Source organism: Myxine glutinosa, chromosome 12 (assembly GCF_964187855.1).
Source record: "Myxine glutinosa chromosome 12, kmMyxGlut1.1, whole genome shotgun sequence".
Classification (NCBI taxonomy): Eukaryota; Metazoa; Chordata; class Myxini; order Myxiniformes; family Myxinidae; genus Myxine; species Myxine glutinosa.
In genome coordinates, this window is record NC_136272.1 from 86,281,147 (window position 1) to 86,305,431 (window position 24,285).

The window sequence follows — 24,285 nt, forward strand, 5'->3', positions numbered from 1 at the left end:
GTGGAAAACAACTGCTGCACATCTCCAAAAGTTAGTGCCGCTTCCTCTGGAGATGGTCCGTCAACTCGACAATGCTGTTTGTCATGGAGCGGTGGCTTTACGAAATTACGGCATGAAACGGCGTGCTATTGCTCGGCAGTATGGCATCACTCAAGGTCAGGTGTCAAAGATCCTGAAACGAAATGCTCAGAGGGGTGTCCCTACTCCAATACCGAGGCCAGGACGTCCCTGCAGAGCCACAAGGAGGGATGATCGCCAGCTGCACCGGTTAGTCCGCAATGGCCGTACCAAGTCAGCTAATCGGCTTAGGGCTGAGTGGCAGCAACTAACAAATGTGCCTGTATCCAGAAGGCTAGTCAGCCAACGACTGGTTCAAGCAAGCTATCGTGCCAGGCGTCCCCTGAGAAAGCCACGCCTGACCAGACAACACTGCCAGCGCCGACTGCAGTGGGCCAGAGAGCACCGTCAATGGCAGCCAGGACACTGGAATCATGTGATCTTCAGTGACGAGTCTAGATTTCTGGTCTATCGTCAAGATGGCCGTGTCCGAGTGCGCAGACAAGTGCATGAAGCCTTCAACAACGATTGTATAGTGCCAAGAGTCCAAGCTGGAGGTGGTGGGATGACCGTTTGGGCTGCTTTTCATGCAGGGGGCAAAACTGACCTGGTTGTTCTGAATGGAAACCTGAACCAGTTCAAGTACAGGGCCATTCTGGAAGAAACATTGCTTCCATTTTCTTGTGCAGCCTTTCGAGGAAACTTTGTCTTCCAAGATGACAATGCACGGCCTCATCGTGCTCGCATGATCCAACACTTTCTTGCTGACCGTGGTGTAGAGCATATGGAGTGGCCTGCCATGTCCCCGGATATGAATCCGATAGAGAACTTGTGGGCAGAATTAACGCGTCAAATCGACCACTTGGACCAGCAGCCCACCTCTGTGCGTGAATTGCAGCAGGCTATTGTCACTGCATGGCAAGCGATTCCTGACCAAACCTTGGCAAATCTCGTGAACAGCATGCCTCAACGTGTACGTGCTCTACTGAATGCTCGTGGGGGTTACACGAAGTACTGAACTGTAATTTTACTGTCCGTAATCCCAGTCGTAATTTAACTATTGTTTATGTTAAAAAATTTTTTGGCTAATGTGCAAAATAAAGAGATACTTCTGGAAAACGTACAGAAGTTTAACACAGTACTGTCCATGAATTGAGTTCGATATCAGTTTACATCACTTTCAAGGATCAATTTATTTGTTTCGAAATGTCAAATGTGGTTTTTGTTTCTTTTAAAGGTCACATTAACACAATCTAGAAAAATTTCAACATAATTCCAATGAACTTTTGGTTCTAAGACATCTTGAAAAGTAAGTTCACCCCCACAAAAAAATATTCCATATTAAATGCCAAGTCTGTATATACATATATACATATATATATAGTCTTTTTGTTTGTCTCTTGTCTGTCTGTTTGTGAACAGGGTATCTCAAAGTTGTGGACGGATTCGGACGAAATTTGGTAGAGAGGCTGGGTATGTGACAAGAACAGATTGTATTTTGGTGAAGATTCGAATCCGGATCAGGATTCGAGAATTTTTTTCAAGTGATGGGGCTAAAACAGATATATAGCACGATATCTCGTAGTTGTGGATAGATTCGTAAAAACTTGGTGGACGGGTTGGATGTGCGACAAAGACCAATCTATTCCATTTTGGTGAAGATCCAACCCCAGATCCAGATATAAGAATTTTGAATTTTTCAAAAAGCGATTCTTCACCATTGAATGATAGGGGCAAAAACCATACGTAGCATGACATTTCAAAAAGTTGTGGATGAGTTGGGTAGGTGACAAGAACAAGCAGATTAGATTTTGGTTCAGGCTGGATCCAGATCCGGCCCCTTTCAGTGGGAAACAAATCGTCATCTGTTCAGCCTGGGGTGGAGGTTTGCTCCCTACCGAGTGTCATTCTGGTTATTAGGTCATCTCATTTCGATTCTCGAAGCGATTAACTTACAAAATGGGTCGTGATGTCAGGATGCCTGTCCACCCAGTCGTCCGTCCATCAACTTTTTGCTAATTTTTGCTACTCCTCCCTTATCACCTGGCTGATTGCTCTGAAGCTTGACATTCGGAGTTTCGATTTTGGGCAGTAGCCCGCACAGCCTTCGATTTTTCGATTTTGGGGTCATGGGAGCTTCCAGGGAAGGTTATTCCCTGAAAATTTGGATCCCTAATCATCCCCTATTTACCAACCAATCGCTCTGAAATCCAATACATCCCTTTTACTCGATGGTCTTTAGGATTGCTCGGTCTTACATTTTTACATTTCAGATCAGGAGGTCTCCCCCGAGGATAATGGGGCTCCCAGGGAGGTTCCCAAAATCAGAGATCTGTACTACAACTTCAAGAGATGACCATCAACCCACTCGGGGCAATTTATTATTATATTATCACAATCATCAAAAACCACACCACGATTCATTCACAATAAAAACCACCTTTAGAGGCCATTTACATCCATTCACAATTTAGATTAATAATTTAATAATTTAATTAATCATATAATTAATTTAATAATTCATAATTCATATAATTTAATAATTTAATAATAATTTAATAATTTAGATTCATTCACAATGAAGGATGATAAAACCGAATTGTCAAAAACAGACTCCTCAATTCGTTTGAGGTACAATTTGTTCAGGAAGAGATGCTTTATACCCGGTTGAGTTATTATAAAGCAATAAGTTAACCATTTGGTGATCCTGCTGTGCTTGAACACACGGTTTCCCATTTAAAGCCACTTGGAGACCTATAACATCTCACATTCAAAGTTAATGATCCCAGGCAGTAGTAAATAAATGTAATAACATCTGGAGAGCCTTTACTCTCACCAGCCATTTCAAACAGTTTCCAAACAACAAATAAAAACATTTCAAACCAAAAGCTGTGTCTGTGTGTCTCTCTGTCTCTGTGTCTGTCTCTCTCTCTCTCGTTCTCCCTCAAGCAGATTTCGTGTCTCACTACAAATGGCATCACTGCCAACCAATAGTGACCGGGCAGAATGTCCGAACGAAATGTTTCGATGATGGTTGGGGTTTTCCCTTTTCCCGAGACTTTTCAGACAATGCAGACAATGCATTCGTATTATTGCCATTTTACAATCGGTTCCATCTGTACCTGCTGCCAAACATTTAGCGCAATGTACCCAGTTCTCCTTTCCCACGTGAACAGACTTTCGAGACATTACATGGGGGCCTGCATTTCCTTTCGCAGGTGATTGAGCCATAATTAACATCGCTTTGGGTGTGTTCGTGCTCACTGTTGGGAGGTTACCACTGCACTCAACATTATACCTGGGATAATGCAGGAGGTAAATTATACTGTTGTGTTTGGGAGAAACGTAACCACAAGTCATCTGCCTGAGGGTTTCTAATGAAGTGGATTGTGCTGGGATCAGCAAGGTCTGCCATCTGGTCTTCGCGTCGGCGTCGACCTTGCAATGTCAACTTCATCAAGTCATATTTCCAAAGGTGAGCAGCAGCTACATTAATGGACAGACACCATGTCTGCCTGTTTGTGACTTTGTTTGCTGCTGTGAATTCTCCTTTCACGTCTTCTTTGTTCCGATCCGGCTTCCCATATTCCAGCTTATACTGACCATGAAAGGAATGAAGACTCCTCCATATACATACACACACACACACACACACACACACACACACACACACACACACACACACACACACACACACACACACACACACACACACACACACACATATCTGTGAACTCATCATCATCATCATCATCATCATCATCATCATCATCATCGTCAGCTCGAGGCGTGCCGCATGACGAAGCACCTAATTTTGCTCGGTTAAGGACTCGATGGTGTAATGGTTACAACAGGACATTAACCGAGGTAGGCTAACTGCAGTGGGAAGCAAGGAGAAACCAACGTTATGGACGATAACCAATCAGAGGAAAAGAGGGAATACACAAAGCACTTCTGCTCTGACAAATGGTTAAGTAAAGGCGTAAAATGTGAGCTTCTCCCTGGTTCCCAAGGTGATTGGCATACCTCGATAAATGTCCTGCAGATTCTATTCATTGGTCCACCTGTCCGACGATGCAGATAGACACTGGGTCTCCATCAGCAAGACCAGTTCTTCATCTTACTATAATTCACCGTCCGTCCGTCTGTCTGTCTGTTCTGTCCGTTTGAAGGTACCGCAAAAACGGCTGAGCCGATCGCAACGATATTGTGGTTGGGTATTGTGGGTATTGTTGGGTATTGTTGGGTATTGTGGTATTCCTGGGACCCCTGGAGTAAAATAGGCTATATTGTTTTTCTAATTTTTCCAATTTTCAAGTTTTTCCAAACACTATGGAATATTATTTACCGATATGAACAGTGATGTGGCTTTTGTTGAAATTCTACAAATACTGTTTATTCTACGTACCAGGAGAGAGCAGATCGACTCCTGACGAACTCTTCCTTTATAAACGTGCGGCTCCGAAGTAACACGGCAGCGTGTGCAAAGCGACCAAGAAACAGGTGTAGCGGCCGCTTCCGTGTTACAGATTCGGCGCGCACTCTTCACACATAAAGGTGCGACTGAGAAAGACGTGCAGCGGTTGCTTCCGTTTTGCAGAATTCAATCTTTTTTCAAAATGGGCGCCATGTACTGTTTAGATTTTGATGATTTGCATGTGATATGATTCAACGGATGTTTATATAAATCGTTTAAAATAAAAAAAAGCCTTCAATTTCTGATATTTTGCCTTTTCATTTGGGCCGCCCAATTGAAGCCCCGCCCGTAGGGCGGGTACCGTTGCTAGTTCTACAAGTCGATTTTTTGAATTTGTTCAAAAAAATTTAATTTTAACAAATCAATCAACATTTTCACATCTTGCATGAAGTCCAAATACAATCTCCTCCATGAACTTTGGAGAATTGTTCGAAGTAATAATAATATTCATCCGTGTGCAATGTGTTCGGCTAAATAAGTCAAGAGAAATTGGGTTCGTAAGACAAATCCTATTACCTCGATCAAAGTCGTCCAATCAGTCTTGTTATGCATCCAATTACTATTCACCTTTACTCGACAGCACTTCCAGTAGATTTACATTAAAAATCAATCTTTAAGCAGTGCATCGGTCAATTATTTAAAATAATAATTAATTCTCTTAATTTCACCTGTTCCTCTCATTTATGTACACAGGCCAAACATGAAAGGACCTCTTGGAATCATCCAAACGGGTCTCAGTGCCTCCGGCATAGAGCGGACCGTTTGGAATTTGCACCATCAGTCCCACAACCCCATCCACATCTCAGCAGCCATGGGTGCTTGGTGTCGAGTCAGACGATGATCTTGGGATTAAATCATCGCCTCTTTCCTAATACTTCATCAAGCAAGCAGACAACGAGCCTCGGTTCCAAGCTAAATTACATTGCGCCGACCATCCCTGGCCTGCACTGCCTACATTTACAAGCATCTCTAATGATCAGGTGCTTTTCCATTAGCAACGCCATGGCCCAGCGGGCAGACAGAACCGCTGCAAAAAGGCAAATTATACATCAAACCAGTCTGGGTAACAAGGCACGCACTCAAGCGACATGGTTCCTGCTAATAGCAGAGCGGCTGCAATGCAATGAACAATGTAGAGAAAGGCACACAGTATCCATACTGTGGGGGTAGAGGGGGGCACCGCCCACCAACATGGGACGGGGGTGGCCACCAGCACCGACAGCGAAGCGGTTCCAATGTACTGAAGCATAAATCTCAACCAAACTGGGCATTTATCTTTTTAAACCACGTGACACTCTGGAAAGGTGACGGACACTATTCATCAAACATTATCTTCCAATGGATTACTAGAACAGGTCAATGGTAGAAAAACATGGACATTCATTGAAGTGCAAAAAAAAACCAGAACAGCGGTCAATAGATTTCAACAGCAAAGATTAATTTGTTCTAATCTTTAAAAAACAGTAGGTGGGTGATGGAAGAGAGAGAGAAATCTGTGTCGCATTCCTCCACCCACCACCATCCCAAACTACACAAACACTCAATGTAAAGTGCATCAATCGTCGAAACGCTTGTCGTTGTCCACTTGCTCTTCACTTCCCATTCTGGAATCAAGTGCCTGGTTGTGCACATCACAGGTGTGTACACAATGGAGTGATTCAGCCATCCAAGGATTCGTTAATCACGTTTCTCTTCTCTGCAATTACCGAACGCCATATCCCGCTGCGAACATTTGCTTACAGACCAGTACACAAGGAGAAGCACCATACAGGGAAATCTGCTCGGCATTGTGGACTTGGGCCTAGTCTTACACAACTTGCAACCTAGGTGATCGGAGCACAGGTTATAATCTTCCGTTTTAAAGGATGTTCCAAATGTATGGAATCATAAGGATATTTATTTTATTATAATAATTGCTCAAATTGCAGCCATCGACATGCATACACACATCAATTCTTGTATGGAGGTTTCTTTGAACGTTTCGTAACATGGACACATCGATTTTAGTATATTCGGGGTTTTTTTTTTAATATAGTCGAGGCTCATGGAAGAGTCGGTACAACTGAACGGATCAAGACGTAACAGGACGCAAAACACACGCATGGAGTGGACAATATGGACTCAGAAGGAAACTCCAAGGAGGGAAAACTGGAAATGTAGGAGGAGTGATCTGGATGGGGTTGACGAGGGTATAAAAGATCATGGTTTTTGGATCGGGGACGATTTGAGATGGTGGTGAACAGCCGTCTTGAAGATCTGGAGGGAAGAATGGGATTGAAGAGAAAGTGCAAGTTGGTTCCACAGGTGGGAAAAAAGAACGAATGAGTGGAGGTGAGCAGTGATCCTGGATTTCACCAGAAGGTGGTTTAGGCCATCAGCCAGACCCCCAAAATAGGGTCCATTGGTACCAAAATGAGGGAGTAAGCCTAATATTGATTTTTGGATAGGTCTTTACCCCTAGAATATGAAAATATGTGATAGCAAATTCAACCATGTAGCTAAATGGGTGTTATCACCTCATTTTCAAAATGGCCGCCAAAATGCATGTTTTTCTATTAAAAACACCATGTTTCATATTCTTGTAGGAATTTGTAACAAATAGCATTGCGTTTTGAGATGTTTAAGACTTTACAACTCTCTTAAAGTATGAAATACATCATCTGAACTTTAATCCAAGAAGACAGAATCCAATATGGCGCCCAATTTCACAAAATGGCTGCCATCATAGCAACAACTTTATGCACAAAATATGCACGAAAATAACTGGCATTCAGTAGATTTGCAAGTATACACATGGAAAAAAGTATCGCACCACCACATATTTTCGACATAGAGGAAATGTATCAATGAATTGATACATTTCACCCATTGAAATGTATCAATGGGTGATAACACACATTTAGCTACATCGTTGAATTTGCTATCACATATTTTCTTATTCTAGAGGTAAAAACCTTGTCAAAAATCATTATTAGCCTTACTCCCTCAATTTGGTACCGGTTGATCCCCCTAGCTGATAGCCTAGTTGATGGTGGACCATGAGAGCCTTGCAGTAACCTTGGGGAAGGAGGGCAAAGCACAGAAAGAGCAGTGGTTGCAAGACCAGAAAGGAGGTGGTAGAAGAGAGAGCGAGAGAGACCACCGACCTGTCTGTGATGAACCCATAGACTCAGTTTTAGTGAGGGATATTTCAATGATCTTGGAGGCCTTGGTTTAGATGGCGTCGAGCTGAGAAGATTCTGCTTTCATTATTTAGATCGTCATTAGTGCTGTACATGGTCTCGTAGTATAAGCCATTGATTTCGGTGTCCCAAAATAAAAGAAAAGGTCAAGTGGCATTAAATCTGGACAATGTATTGATCATTTATCAATCCACTACATCTTCAACATCTCAAAGGCATGGTCTCCAAAAAAGAAATTCCTATGATTCCAGAATTTTGAAACGGCCTGTACATTCCCATCCATTATTGGTCTTTATCCCTTGTGTAATCTGTGCAGCAGCTCTCCTAGATGGGCCCATGGCATTGCAAACAAAGTCTCGGTTAAACTTCAACTCTCGACGAGCACAACGATCAGAAACACTCGAAACATCAAAATCAATATTGGCCAAAGTCATAACTAAGTTGTAAATGCTCCGGAAACCTCCTCAATAAATCAGAACAAGCATTCATCGATTAATCATAAATAAATAAACAAGAAGACGTCATGCGGAGCACGATACTTGCAAAATCCGCCCCCCACCCCAAGAAAAAAAAATTCCATTGATACAGCAAATTGTCCATTTCATCAAGATTAAAATTGACAATCTTGATCAAAGCTCGGGTCAACAGGAAGAAAAGTGACGATTTTTCAGATGAAAAATGATGATTTTGTAAGGTTGACCTTGAGTTGACCTTTGACCTTTTGACTTCAAAATAGTTAGTTTCCCTATTTAGTGACTCAATGTGCAAATGCTGTTCAATTTTCAAGTCAATCGGATGAAAATTGAGGATTTTAAAAACTTGGCGTATGTTGACCTTTTGGCCTATGTTGACGTCAAAAATAGTTGGTGGTTGAATTCAGTGACCATATATGTAAATCCTCTTAGAATTTCAAGTCAATCAAATGAAAATTGGTGATTTTAGAAATTCGGCCTATGTTGACCTTTTGGCCTATGTTCACCTAAAATATACTTGGTGGTTGAATTCAGTGACCAGATATGCAATTCCTCTTCAAATTTCAAGTCAATCGGATGAAAATTGAGGATTTTAGAAATTCGGCCTATGTTGACCTTTTGGCCTATGTTCACCTAAAATATACTTGGTGGTTGAATTCAGTGACCAGATATGCAAGTCCTCTTCAAATTTCAAGTCAATCGGATGAAAATTGAGGATTTTAGAAATTCGGCCTATGTTCACCTTTTGGCCTATGTTCACCTAAAATATACTTGGTGGTTGAATTCAGTGACCAGATATGCAAGTCATCTTCAAATTTCAAGTCAATTGGATGAAAATTGAGGATTTTAGAAATTCGGCCTATGTTGACCTTTTGGCCTATGTTCACCTAAAATATAATTTGTGGTTGAATTCAGTGACCAGATATGCAAATCCTCTTCAAATTTCAAGTCAATCGGATGAAAATTGAGGATTTTAGAAATTTTGCAAAGTTGGTGACCTTTGGTCTATGTTGACCTTTTGACCCCAAAAACAATAGGCTTCTCAATTGGGACGACCAATACAACTTGGTGAAGTTTCGTGACGATCGGTTTAGAATTGTGACCTGTAGGTCGGTGACAAACAGACAAACAAACAAACAGACAGATAGACAGACGCACAAACGCAACCGACCAATATACTTGAAAAATCTTCGATTTTGCAAGTAACAAAAGAGTCAAAATTAATGAAACGTGGGTTGTTGATACATTATTTAAGTTTTCTAATTTTGATGCTTCACACGATTAATATTCACTCGGCAAACCAAACCATCGAGAGCAGACTTCATCAATGGCGTGTAATAGTCACATTCTAATACAGAAGGTCAACGGGCAAATGGCGCTTGCTTACAGAGGCGTTGACTGTGTGTCAGGATCCCATCAGGCCCATTATTCTTGCTGTGCCGAATTGCGAGAGGCAACACATGCCGGTGACAAATTGTAAGGCGGCGGTTGACTCCCGAGGAGATGCAAGAGGAGGTTCTGCGAGAATGGATTAAAACCCGAATTACCGGTCCCTGGCCTAGAGAATCTGCTGAGAAATATTGTTACTTCGAGCAAATCTGTCAAGAGAAAAATGCTCACTGAAGAAATTGTTTAAAAAAAAAAAAAAAAAAATTCAAGACAGACTTGTGGCCTACTCCGATTGTAGCTGAGAAAGAGGTGGCAAGCCAAGGGCAAGGAATGATGGTGACCTTATTGGAATGGAATAATGAAGCCGAAACGATCATAAAAAAGAGGAATTCCCATCGTTTGGTTAAATATGACTCCTAGATATTCATGGATGGAGGAGGCCACAATATATAAACCAATCTCTATTGCTACCACACACGTACCTGATGCGTCACCTGTTCATTTTTGTCCCCCGTCGCACCGCGGAGCGAAAGGGGGACTATGGTTTTCCCCTCCGTCCGTGTGTGCGTCCGTCCGTCCGTGCGTGCGTCCATCCGTCCATGCGTGTGCGTCTGTCCGTCCGGGTGTGCGTCCGTTCGTGCGTGTGTGCGTCCGTCCGTGCGTCCGTGCGTGTGTGCGTCCGTCCGTCCGTGTGTGCGTCCGTCCGTGTGTGCGTGTGTGTGTGTGTGTGCGTCCGTGCACTGCAATATCTTTATAAAAGTAAGCGAAGGACCGAATTCTAATTTGGTGTGTGGGTGTATCTCGGCATATGGAAGAACCCTATTGAAAATTGGGTCGCCACGTCAAAATCCAAGATGGCCGCCTTGCGTCTTCCACTTTGTCGACTCACATCACTTCACCGACGGGGGACCTAGGCGTAACGCTTGTACATAGTGTTTTACATCAGCAATTTTACTCAAGCAAGTCGTTGCACTGAAGGTGGATCGAGGTTATGTTTTCACCCTTGTCTACATCTGTCTGTGCGTCTGTCTGTCTGTGAGCAGGATATCTCAAAAAGTTATACATGGATTGCACCAAAACTTGCTGGACATGTTGGGTGTGTGAGGAGGAAGAACCGATTCGATTTTGGTGAACATCCGGATCCGGATCAAAGAATTTCTAATTTATAAAAGTGATTCTTCACCATTCAGGGATAGGACCAAAAACGATATATAGCACGACATCTCAAACAGTTGTGGACGAAGTATGACAAAACATGGCGGATGGGTTGGGTAGTTCACAAGAACACGCCGGCGACATATTGCTTGAGGTCCGGATGCAGATCCGGCCTATCAATGGGATACAAAACGTAAACGGTTCAACCATTTTAGTAAAGTCTCCGGAACATGCTCTCCCTCCATCCCTTCCCTCATTTCAAACGGCACCACAACCGACTCCGCTATGCAACCAGATTCCCAGAACGCGTCTCCAAGGAAGGAAAAAACACGTGTGGTCTCACGCTTGAAATGCACCAATAAGGGTCGTTTATAGTTACTATTAATTTACCCTTTGACATTTTGACCCAATTATCAGTTAGTCTTCTCCATATTCTCATAAGAAAAGGTTTGTTGCATATTTGATGTCAAAAGGTAAAAAGGCTATGGCCTTGACAGACGGACAGACAGACAGACACGATTACAAAACCCCATCTCCTGCTGTGCGGGGAAGTGACTAAAGATGAACTCCCAGGTCTGAACAATAAATTTTACCAACAACGGTAATTTATTCTCTAATTCAATCATATTAGTGAATATGGAATTTCAAATTACCCTCACACCTTGAACACTAACATGTACACCACATGTCATCCCTCATGCTAGTGGGATTACCCTATTCCACATGAAGAGCATAAACATATGTATATATGACTAACTACTACTTAGACTTAGACTTCTTCTTCCTCTTCTTCTTCTTCTTCTTCTATGAAGCAAATGATTCCCACCACCTTTTCGGGTCGGACAGGGAGCGTGTTTGGCCCAGGTATTTCACGAACCAGCTGGCCAGGTTCTGATGTTCTATTGAAGGTGACAGATATTTGTAATTTGTTCATGATGGTGGTGATAACTCTCCAACTCTTCACAGAGAACACCATGCTATATTTAACGTCCACCAACTAATGCTGCTAGACTGGACACCAGGCTTAATGTCCATCCAATGGATGGCTCACACATTGATGCAAAACACCAGGATGGTACTTTATAGCTGGGTCGCGATTCAAACTCAGGTAAGACAGCTGAAGGAGAGGGTTCAAACCACTTGGCTATCCTGACAATCATTTAGAGCAGGCACAAAATTTACTACAACAATAAAAACAACACCAATAAAAGTACGTACTTGATTATGGACACACACATAATACACCATGAAAACTAGAAAGGCACTGGTGGAGCGCATTCATTATGAGCAAAAATGCCATCGTTACCTGAACACGCCACGAATACAGCCCACACACATGTACACATATCTATGACATCACAACAGCCCACATACACGTATCTATGACATCACAAACGTAGTTATTCACTCACATCGGGACATAGATCAGATATATGAAGCTTCAGATTTTTTAGTCTCGTGCGACAGTATTGCAATAGTCAGGTGTGTGTTTGACAGACACACAGACGACACAGACGACACAGACAGAGAAGACAGAGACAGATGACACAGACAGAGAAGACAGACACAGACAGAGAAGACAGACACAGATGACACAGACAGAGAAGACAGACACAGACAGAGAAGACAGACACAGATGACACAGACAGAGAACACAGACACAGACGACACAGAAGACACAGAAGACACAGACGACACAGACGCAGAAGACACAGACGCAGAAGACACAGACGCAGAAGACACAGACGCAGAAGACACAGACGCAGAAGACACAGACGCAGAAGACACAGACGCAGAAGACACAGACGCAGAAGACACAGACGCACAAGACACAGACGCACAAGACACGAGCTTTCAACGAGCCTCATGACAGTGTATCGAGTCACGTTTCCAAATATCATGATCAAATAAGCAAGCCGAGGCAGGAAACGTCCGATGCATTTTGTAAATTCCGCTGGTTCGTGCATATTGCCTGTTTAGACTTTGCACCACTTTATAAATAACTGCAAAATTCCACACTTGATCTGTCATCAAGATGTGGCAAAAACATAAACATAAAACAACCACAGGTATGAACCATTGACGTCCTATAAACCTGAAGCCTTTTATCATTCCAGAAACCAACTTGTAATTCCACTGAAGAGCTAAAGCATTAAAATTAATGTATACATATCCAAAGAATGTGAGGCATGAAGAATTACAGGTACGCCCTCCAAACTCTGGTTGATACACTGTGTACCCCGGTGTATGACGTATTGAGAAGTCTTAATGACATTTCATAAGGAACTAGAAGGGCATTCGGTGGAGCGCAAACCTCCGCCAGGCTGAACAGGTTACATTTTGTATCCACTGATGGGACGGATCTGGATCCGGACCTGAACCAAAATATAATTGGCTTGTTCTAGTCACCTACCAAACTCCCCCACCTAGTTTTGTCATAACTCGTCCACAGGTTTTTGAGATATTATGCAATATATATATATATACATACTGTATATATGTTTGTGGCCCCACATCTCAATGGTGAAGAATCACCATTTTCCTTTTCTTTTCTTTTTTGCAGACATAGTCGAGGCTCGTGCAAGAGTTGAACACTGAACGGATAAGGACATAACAGGGTACAAAAGGAACAGGAGAGAGAGACAGGGGGAAATACCAACAGCAGAGTAGAAGGCCAAGATAGAGGGAGCCAGACAAACAGTGGGTGTGGAGAAGAATGGGGGGCATGTGAGGATACATGGGGTGGACAAGATGATGAATGTGTAGACAAAATGGACACGGCAAAAACACTGCAAGGAGTGAAAACTGGAAATAAGGATGGAGGAGGGATTGGAGTGGGATTAACGAGTGTACAAAATATCATGGCGTTGGATTGGGGTGGATTTGAGATGGTGGGGAACAGTGGGCTTGAAAACTGGGAGGGAAAAATGAAAATGAAGATCAAGTGGAAGTTGGGTTCACAGGTGGGAATAAAGCGGAGCGAATGAATGGAGGAGAGCAGTGATCCTGGATTTAGGTATTTTCCACCAGAAGGGAATGTGGACCATGTTTGCCCTGCAGATTCCTGGGTGGTATAAGGCGGGGAGAAAAGTACAAAAAGCAGAGGAAGCAGCAGAAGACAGATTGACCCTCGACCTGTCTGCGACAGTGAAATGATAGGCCTATAGATTCAGCTTCATTGCAGGAGATTCCAATAGTCTTGAAGGCCTTGGTTTCCACAGCATCAAGCTGAGCAAGATGTAACGCAGGGAAGCCAGCCGAGAGAGAAGGGAAGTTACTCCATCAAGCTTCGGGTGAAGGCCTTGTAGGAGGATACGAGTCCAGGTGTGCCAAGGAAGGACTTTATATGATGGAGAATGACAAGTTCGCGGTTGGCTTTGGATGCCAACTTTGAAATGTGGTTTGCCCAGGAAAGATCATGACTGATAGTGAGACCCATGAGTTTGAATGATTGACCTTCCTCAAGAGGTTGTCAAGAGGATTGTAAAGAAAGTAGATGCGGAGGGTAGGGGTTGCCAGACAATCCTTTCTGAGAGTGAGAGATGTGTCAGGATTGAAAGGCATATTCCAAGTGTTTGACCAACTTGTGATTTTGTCAAAGTCTAAAGAGAGGGAAGAGGCTGCAGCCTTCCTGTCTGAAAGATTAGGGATATCAGGACGGAGGGTGGAGTCATCAGGAAATATATAAAGGGGATTTTCCATGGAGTCTGAAAGGTCATTGATAAAGATTGTATGAGTCAGAGAGAACTTCCAAGAGAGGAGTTGGCCTTGTATGCCATAGGCAGAGAGTTTAGAGAGAAAGGTGGGGTGCCAAACTATCAAAAGCTCGATATGTGTCTGGCACATTGGCTCACAAACTTTTTTAAAGTTAACTTTTGGACGTAAGCTAATTTGGTCTGTAGTTGAGGGGATCCTTTTTTGCACCTCTTTATACAATGCTGTGATGTTGCCTGATTTCCAAACAGATGGAAGATGACCTCGGTCAAATTATTTTGTGAATAGAGCAGAAAGAGGATGTGCAGCGGAGCAGCAGAACAGGCTTTTAGGATATGTGAGCCGATGCCGTCCGGTCCAGTATCAGAGTCAGAGTCGAGGGTTGCCTGAAACTCTTCCACATTCTCAGGTGCAAAAGATACAGAATTCAGGAGCAGTTAGGAGCAAAGGGTAGGGCGGGTACAGAGAGAGAGAGGGTTTGGAGACAAGTTTGGAAGCAAACCCAGAATTGAGGCATTCGGCCTTCTTATGAGTCGAGTCGGCTGTGATGCCATTTGAAGAGCAGGAAGGGAAGGAGGGGGAGCATACTCCAGAGAGACAAAACAAGGTGCCACCAGGTTTTAGATGAGGGAGACAAGTTTTGAAATTTCATTCTTGAGGTTGGACAGATGTTGTTTTCTGGCTTTCCTGAGAGTGGACGCACACTTGTTACGGACTTCGTGGAATGAACCAAGATTGCCTTCGGTCGGATTTGCCTTCCAGGAAGAGAAGTCAAGTCGTTTCAGAGCAACTGCCTCACCACAGGATTCAGTGTACTATGGGGTTTGCCATCTATTTGGAGAGACTGTCACTTCTTCTGCATCGTGCATTATTGCATGACAAACAAAGCAAGTTCATGTCCTCAAACAGCAGAAAATAAAACAAAACCTGCTCAGTTAAATTAAATTCTTCATTGCAAAACAAAAGGGAAATCCCTTTGGTTAACATCAGTTCGTTTGTTAAACTACAGACTCAACATTACCCTCGAACCACAAGATCCACAATTTATCATGGAAGCCTTAAACTCCTTGTACTGTAAAATGGGGTGAATAGGGACAGCAAGGTGAATAGGGACAGCAAGGTGAATAGGGACAGCAAGGTGAATAGGGACAGCAAGGTGAATAGGGACAGCAAGGTGAATAGGGACAGCAAGGTGAATCGGGACAGCAAGGTGAATCGGGACAGCAAGGTGAATAGGGACAGCAAGGTGAATAGGGGACAGCAAGGTGAATAGGGGACAGCAAGGTGAATAGGGGACAGCAAGGTGAATAGGGAACAGCAAGGTGAATAGGGAACAGCAAGGTGAATAGGGGACAGCAAGGTGAATAGGGACAGCAAGGTGAATAGGGACACAAACTGAAAAAAAGTTCGGAAACTCTTTTCGCTGAAAATTGATAACCATACTGATTTGTTGATATTTGGGTTGAAAGTGTCTCTTGTTTTTTTTAAAAGCAACTTATAGTCCCTATTAACCCCATATATGGGTTTAATAGGAATAAATAGGATTTTTATGGCTGTCCCGATTCACCCCGTTTTACGCGTCAATAGGGACAGTCACTCATACAAAAAAATAATAATCAAGAAATAGGGACAGTTTGGAGAAACTTTTTATCCCATATTTTTTTTCATTGGCACCGTGGTTTATATTATGGGTGCATATTATGTGCATCCATCTGAGCTATCAATTTAGCAATAAATTGGAAACTCAGGATTGTTTCTTGATTATTATTTTTTTGTATTAGTGACTGTCCCTATTGACCCGTAAAACGGGGTGAATAGGGACAGCCATAAAAATCCTATTTATTCCTATTTAACCCATATATGGGTTAATAGGGACTATAAGTTGCTTTTTAAAAAAACAAGAGAACACTTTCAACCCAAATATCAACAAATCAGTATGGTTATCAATTTTCAGCGAAAAGAGTTTCCGAACTTTTTTTCAGTTTGTGTCCCTATTCACCTTGCTGTCCCTATTCACCTTGCTGTCCCTATTCACCTTGCTGTCCCTATTCACCCCCATTTCACGGCACCTCATTTAAACAAGTATATACCAGTTTGACACCATTACGTTCATGTTAGCAATTCAATCATTCATATAATCAAGAGGCATCTCCACCCACTGAAGTGCAATAGAAGGTGAACCACCTTAGGGAGGAGATAGTGATATACAACACAACCACCCACATGGTTCACAAGTACAACAAGTGGACGCTGCTCATTTGAAAGTTTTAAATCACAACACAGCATCTTGGGATATCAAAAATCCATTTGAAAACAAATTGAACTTTTGTATTTCACTCACTTGAGCAGTTTGGTGATTGAGCAGGTGTTGTGTTTTGTTGCATCGAAACTCGCTACAATTGGGAAAGATTCCCCTGGCTGCTCGGGAAATGTTACCAGGAAAGATTGCACCACCGGGTCTACCTGGCCAAATAAACATCTCACACAAGGTCGCTGGACTTGCACCACCATGAAACCCACTAAAGTTCAACATTTGTGGTACAATTAACCAGCCTCGGTGGAATAATGGTTGGAGATTCCGCTCCGAGTCTGGAAGGTTCTGTGGTTACATCCCCGGCCGAGTCACACCAAGGATTTTAATAAAATGGTACAATCTGCTTCCTGCTTGATCCACAGGATCTAAAAAGAAAATAGCACAAACAACCAAAGGTTTGCAACAATAGCACAGGCGTTGATCGGGCCTAATTTACATTGTTAAAGTGTTAAAAAGAAGGATTTGGCTAATGCCATGGAGAGGACCATTTGAAAACTGTATAAGTGGTAAGGAGATAGTCTACCGACTTGTAGGGACTAGCTCCTTGTTGGGAAATTATGAGCAACTCTAACAATGACGTCACAGGGTCCAATTATATTCCCTGCCTCATAGGCTTCTTTGGACCATGGGTGGCCTTTGAACCGAATACACCCTCAACTTGTCATTGGCTACAACACACTAGCATGAGACGGTAGATGTAGACCAAGGTCACTGCGGAGGGTAATGGTCACCATTATTGGCTCGGTGTCTCCACTCGGGCCACTCTGACCGGTAAGAGATATTCGGACGGCATCGATATGCAATGGCTTCCGACAGTCTTCACAGAGATCTCCGTGGCTTCATTCATCAGTCACCTTAGTGGTACCAGGACACTGGTTGAGAGGGCGGAGGATTTGTAGTTCGAGTAGAATTTAAACATTTGCTTACAGATGATACTTTGGCTCTTTCTTAAATGCTGTAGCTCACAAAAAGGTGTAGTACTGCCATCCCATTTGGGCTGGTGTCCCTGCCTCACACCATGCTCAGTTTGAAGCCATGGAAACCAAGGCCTTCAAGATCATTAGAAGGTCCTGTTATGAACCTGTCTATGTGTCTATCATAGACAGGCCGGTGGTCTCTCTGCCTTCTGCCGCCTCCTTTCTGGTCTTACACCCTCTGATCTTTCTGTGCTTTGTCCCCTCCCACACCCTAGGTATCTGCAGGGCACACACCATCCACCATCAACCCCCTCCCAAAATCCAGCATGCTGCTCACCTCCACCCATTCGTTCCTCTTTCCACCTGTGGAACCAACTTCCACATTCTCTTCAATCTCATTCGTCCCTCCAAGACTTCAAGACATCTGTTCACCACCATCTCAGATCATCCCCAATCCAAAAACATGATCTTTTCTACCTCCGATAACACCTTCCCCAAACCCCCAAGCCCAACTTCAAAATTTCCAGTTTTTCCTTCCTGAGAGCTTGCTTCTGCATTCATCTTGTCCATCCCATGTGTCCTTCCTTGCTCCTAATTCCTCCCCACACCCATTATTTGTCTAAGTCTCCTTCTATTGTGTCATTCAACCCTGCTGTTAGTGCCCCCAAACCCCATCTTTACTATTCCTTTTGTTCTGTTGCGTCCTGGTCCATTCAGTGTTCTAGCTCTACCACGAGGCCCGACTTTGTATACAAAAAATAAATAAATAAATAAATAAATAAATAAATAAATAAATGTAATTCTCACTCCAGCGAATTAGTCGCCTTTGATGATCAGAATGTATTCAATTAATGCAATATTGCTTTATTGATATGACATCACACTTTGGTGGTGTATTCACATCAGATACCCAAAGCTTCACATACAGCAATGGTACCCAGAATAATTAAACACTCACAAACACCACAACCTCATGATATCAGGCCAATGGAATCTATTTGGGTATGTGCGTCCCAAGTACTTTAACATAACTCACAAAGTTAAAAACACAGGTGCACTCAAGCGGAATAATTTCCCTTCACTCCACCCATCCTCTTCCCTTCAACCATCTCACCTTGGTCTTGCCCCTTAACCACAATGTCCCAATACCTGGATCATCTCCCTGCACCTTGCAGACATAATATGTAAGAGCCCTTTAAACATATGGTAGACATGGTATCAAATCAATCCCTTTATTGGCAATGACTAAAGTACTGGTTTTGCCAACATCAAAATAGGACATGGTTCACTACTCTCAACAACCATTTCAACAACCAAGGAAGGTACAGCAAGGTGAAAAGAGAACTGGGAACCGTCCAGGGGACCTGTAGATAAAGGGCCATAACTCCAAAATTAGGACCACCCAGGGGACATGCAGATAAAGGACCATAAGCACGTGTGTACACGACCACAAATTGGGACCACCTGCAGATAAGGGGCCACAAACATGTATACACAACCCCAAATTGGAACAACCCAGGGGACATGCAGATAAGGAGCCATAAACACGTGTGTACACAACCCCAAATTGGGACCACCTGCAGAGAAGACCATAAAAAGACTTGTGTACACAACCCCAAATTGCGACCACCTGGGGGACCTGCAGATAAAAGGCCATAGACACACAACTCCAAATTAGGACCTCTTGGGGGACTTGTAGATAAAGGGCCATAAATACGTGTGTACACAACCACGAATTGGGACCACCTGCAGAGAAGACCATAGAAAGACTTGTGGACACAACCCCAAATTGCGACCACCTGGGGGACCTGCAGATAAAAGGTTATAGACACACAACTCCAAATTAGGACCTCTTGGGGGACTTGTAGATAAAGGGCCATAAACACGTGTGTACACAACCACGAATTGGGACCACCTGCAGAGAAGACCATAGAAAGACTTGTGGACACAACCCCAAATTGCGACCACCTGGGGGACCTGCAGATAAAAGGTTATAGACACACAACTCCAAATTAGGACCTCTTGGGGGACTTGGAGATAAAGGGCCATAACCACTTGTATACACGACCCCAAATTACATCACAAGTAGTTACAGTAGTAAACAAAATCTGTGTACCGTCACTACGACAATTTTTTTTTTTTTAATGAATTATTGATGTAAGCCTGTAAGCAATCTTACAAGTCCATCTGATTTTGGGGGGTTCGCCCCCCCCCCCCCCACCCCTCAGGTACCCTCTTCATTTATCAAAGATCTTCAATGGTAATGCACTCCCAACAAAGACTCTCGTAGACTAACAATGTTGTTTGTGCAACAGAAATGTCAGTCGCGTTTGCTCTTCGCAGACAAAATGGAAACGGAAGTCGTTTTGGATCTGCTGTCAAATCGGGTGAAAGTTTGTGCCGTTCGGGTCTTAGAGGGTTAAGGTTTAAGAGTCCGACCGCTGCTTGTCGGGTTTAGATGACAAAACAGCTCATAATGGGGAGACCGACCCAAGCAACGCCAATGTCCCCGAGCTCGATGCCCTCAATGGCAGAAATGAGTCATTTGGATTATCGGATGACACCATGAGCTGAACAACACAGAAATCATTCAGAGGTTTTGATAATTAAAAAAGGATGTTTAGAGTAATTGTTTTAATTGAGGTCTTCATATGTTAAGAGATGTGTTCTGAACAGAACTACAAGTAATATAAACACTCCGGTCTACAAAAAACAAGGGTAGAGAACACTCCATGGTATCACATTTGGCAACACAAGCAAAAAAAATGGAGGGAGACATGGACAAATAATGGGCGTGGGGGTGGAGGGCCTGGTAGGTGGGGCGTATCGGTGGAGGGCCTGGTAGGTGGAGCGTATGGGTGGAGGGCCTGGTAGGTGGGGCGTATCGGTGGAGGGCCTGGTAGGTGGAGCGTATGGGTGGAGGGCCTGGTAGGTGGGGCATGGGGGTGGAGGGCCTGGTCGGTGGGGCGTCGGGGTGGAGGGCCTGGTAGGTGGGGCGTATCGGTGGAGGGCCTGGTAGGTGGAGCGTATGGGTGGAGGGCCTGGTAGGTGGGGCATGGGGGTGGAGGGCCTGGTCGGTGGGGCGTCGGGGTGGAGGGCCTGGTAGGTGGGGCGTATCGGTGGAGGGCCTGGTAGGTGGAGCGTATGGGTGGAGGGCCTGGTAGGTGGGGCGTGAGAGTGGAGGGCCTGGTAGGTGGGGCGTGAGAGTGGAGGGCCTGGTAGGTGGGGCGTGAGAGTGGAGGGCCTGGTAGGTGGGGCATGGGGGTGCAAGGCCTGGTAGGTGAAGCGTATAGGTGGAGGGCCTGGTAGGTGAAGCGTATAGGTGGAGGGCCTGGTAGGTGGAGCGTATAGGTGGAGGGCCTGGTAGGTGAAGCGTGGGGGTGGAGGGGTTGGAGGGACTAGTCGGTGGGGGGATAGCCCACAAGAAAGGTGAGGACACAGCCTACCCGAGCGTGCTGATGAATCCCTTGACGTTCCCCTCAGTGTACAGAGACACAATATCTCCAACATGCAGAAAGCTTGAAATGTCTGCCATCCTCTCTGGTTATATGTCTCATGAGCTAGGTCGAATGAAAATCATGGAGGTTCCTGGAAACATGGATTAAGTTGATGTGGTATCCTCACTCAAAGGAACAGAAATGTTGAAGGAAACAAAAAGAAAAAAGGCAATATGAAACAAAACGGAGAACGGAATGTGAGAAAATAAATACAAGCACAGAGGGGATGAGGTACAAGAACATAGGGTGGTGGAAATGAGGAGGGAGGGATGGGGGAAGGGATGGGGGAGGGCAGGGAAAGGAGTGGGTGATCAGATCAAGCATACGGAATGGCAGAATGGGGAAGGGGAGACAAGGACATGGTATGATTAGAAGGGGGCACACTTGTAGAAAGGAGGGAGGGGGGGGGGGTTAGACGAGCATGCACCAAGGTGGGATGGGAGGTAGACAATCACGTATAGGATGATTGGGGGGTAGAGGGGGGTTAGACGAGCATGCACCAAGGTGGAATGAGAGGTAGACAATCACGTATAGGATGATTGGGGGGTGGAGGGTGGGTTAGACGAGCATGCACCAAAGTGGAATGAGAGGTAGACAATCACGTATAGGATGATTGGGGGGTGGAGGGGGGGGGGGGGTTAGACGAGTATGCACCAAGGTGAAATGAGAGGTAGACAATCACATATAGGATGATTGGGGGGTTAGACGAGCATGCACCAAGGTGGAATGGGATGATTTGGGGGGGTGGGGGGGAGGGAGTGGGTGTTAGACGAGCATGCACCAAGGTGAAATGAGAGGTAGACAATCACGTATAGGATGATTGGGGGAGGAGGGGGGGTTAGACGAGCATGCACCAAGGTGAAATGAGAGGTAGACAATCACGTATAGGATGATTGGGGGGTGGAGGGGGGGGGGGTTAGACGAGCATGCACCAAGGTGGAATGAGAGGTAGACAATCACGTATAGGATGATTGGGGGGTGGAGGGGGGGGGGTTAGACGAGCATGCACCAAGGTGAAATGAGAGGTAGACAATCACATATAGGATGATTGGGGGGTTAGACGAGCATGCACCAAGGTGGAATGGGATGATTTGGGGGGGTGGGGGGGAGGGAGTGGGGGTTAGACGAGCATGCACCAAGGTGGAATGGGATGATTTGGGGGGGGGTGGGGGGAGGGAGTGGGTGTTAGACGAGCATGCACCAAGGTGAAATGAGAGGTAGACAATCACGTATAGGATGATTGGGGGAGGAGGGGGGGGTTAGACGAGCATGCACCAAGGTGAAATGAGAGGTAGACAATCACGTATAGGATGATTGGGGGGTGGAGGGGGGTGAGAAAAAGGACCAAAAAAACTTGAAATAGCAGAGGGATAAAGAGTATGCACCGAAGGATTTTTTTGGGCAGGGGTTTCAGGTGAGGAGGAGGGGGAGGGGGAGGCGAGTATTCATCGCAGAAGGTTGAGGGAAGTAGAGTCCGTGTAGTGAAAGGTTGCTTATAGTTATACAAGGATTTGAAAGGTGAAGAGGTAAAGCAGTGAGGATAAAAAGAGAGTTCGTCATGAATAACGAGCAGATTTGTTGTAAAGGTAAAGTAAAGTAAAGCAAAGCAAAGTAGCAAAACGTAGCACCACCATTTACCGAGAGAGTGTAATTCAAGTAAAGTATGAAAACTAACCGGAGCTAAACAAACCTCCAATGGAGCGACGAGTGCAGCCACTTCCAGGCAAAACCCGGAACCTCGAGGTATCCGCCCCCCGTTCGCCCCCTCTTAAAAACTTGTTTATCTTAAACTCCCACGGACACATCTACTGGCGCAGGATCATCATTCCAGGCCCCAGGGTCGTTCTTATTAAATCTGTGCAATGTCCATCGATCGGATTGGGCTATCGTTGATCAGCGATCGATTTGATCAGTTCACGTGCTCGTTGCGGGCCGAAGGTCCCGCCCCCTCGGTGTGTCCAGTCCACGCCTCGATCCGCGTGCACTCTCCGCGGAAGTCCTCGATTCCAACTCGGGGTCCACTCTCTTCTCTACACGTCATTTTTCATAAACCCTTCGGGGTCCACAAAGGGTCCACTTTCTTCTCTCCACGTCATATTTCATGAACCCATCGGGGTCCACACGGGGTCCACTTTCTTCTCTCCATGTCATTTTTCATAAACCCTCTGGGGTCCACACGGGGTCCACTTTGTTTTCTCCACATCATTTCATGAACCCATTGTGCTCCACACAGGGTCCACTTTGTTTTCTCCACATCGTTTCATGAGCCTATCGGGGTCCACACGGGGTCCACTTTGTTTTCTCCACATCGTTTCATGAACCCAACGGGGTCCACATGGGGTCCACTTTATTCTCTCCACATCGTTTAATGAACCCATTGCAGTCCACGTGGGGTCCACTTTATTCTCTCCACATCGTTTCATGAACCCAACAGGGTCCACACGGGGTCCACATCGTTTCATGAACCCAACGGGGTCCACACGGGGTCCACTTTATTCTCTCCACGTCATATTTCATGAACCCATTGGGGTCAACACGGGATCCACTTTGTTTTCTCCACATCGTTTCATGAACCCAACGGGGTCCACATGGGGTCCACTTTCTTCTATGTCATATTTCATGAACACGTCGGGGTCCACGCGGGGTCCACTTTCTTCTCTCCACATCATATTTCATGAACTCATTGTGGTCCACATGGGGTCCACTTGGTTTTCTCCACATCATTTCATGAACCCATTGGGGTCCACACGGGGTCCACTTGGTTTTCTCCACATCATTTCATGAACCCATTGGGGTCCACACGGGGTCCACTTTGTTTTCTCCACATCGTTTATGAACCCATCGGGGTCCACATGGGTTCCACATGGGGTCTACACGGAGTCTGCTTTGATTTCTCCACATCGCTTCATGAACCCAATGGGGTCCACACGGGGTCCGCTTTGTTCTCTCCACATCATTTCATGGGCTTGTCAAGGTCCACGCGGGGTCCGCTTTCTTCTCTCCACATCATTTCATAAGCCCATCGGGGTCCACGCGGGGTCCACTTTGTTTTCTCCACATCATTTCATGAACCCATTGTGGTCCACACAGGGTCCACTTTGTTTTCTCCA

General features: G+C 44.7%; 1 protein-coding gene across 1 annotated transcript in view; it reads right to left on the reverse strand.

Annotated features, from left to right (window-relative positions):
- LOC137437571 (inositol 1,4,5-trisphosphate-gated calcium channel ITPR1) overlaps positions 1-23,106 on the reverse strand; it is a 188,895-nt gene extending 165,789 nt beyond the window's left edge. Inside the window, exons 1-2 of the mRNA XM_078766065.1 lie at positions 22,866-23,106; positions 21,125-21,266 (exon numbers count right to left, since the gene is read on the reverse strand). Of these exons, the coding sequence (XP_078622191.1) occupies positions 21,125-21,213 (89 nt within the window). The 5' untranslated portion in view covers positions 21,214-21,266; positions 22,866-23,106. The remainder of the gene's footprint in view (positions 1-21,124; positions 21,267-22,865) is intronic.
- Positions 23,107-24,285: the final 1,179 nt, after the last annotated feature.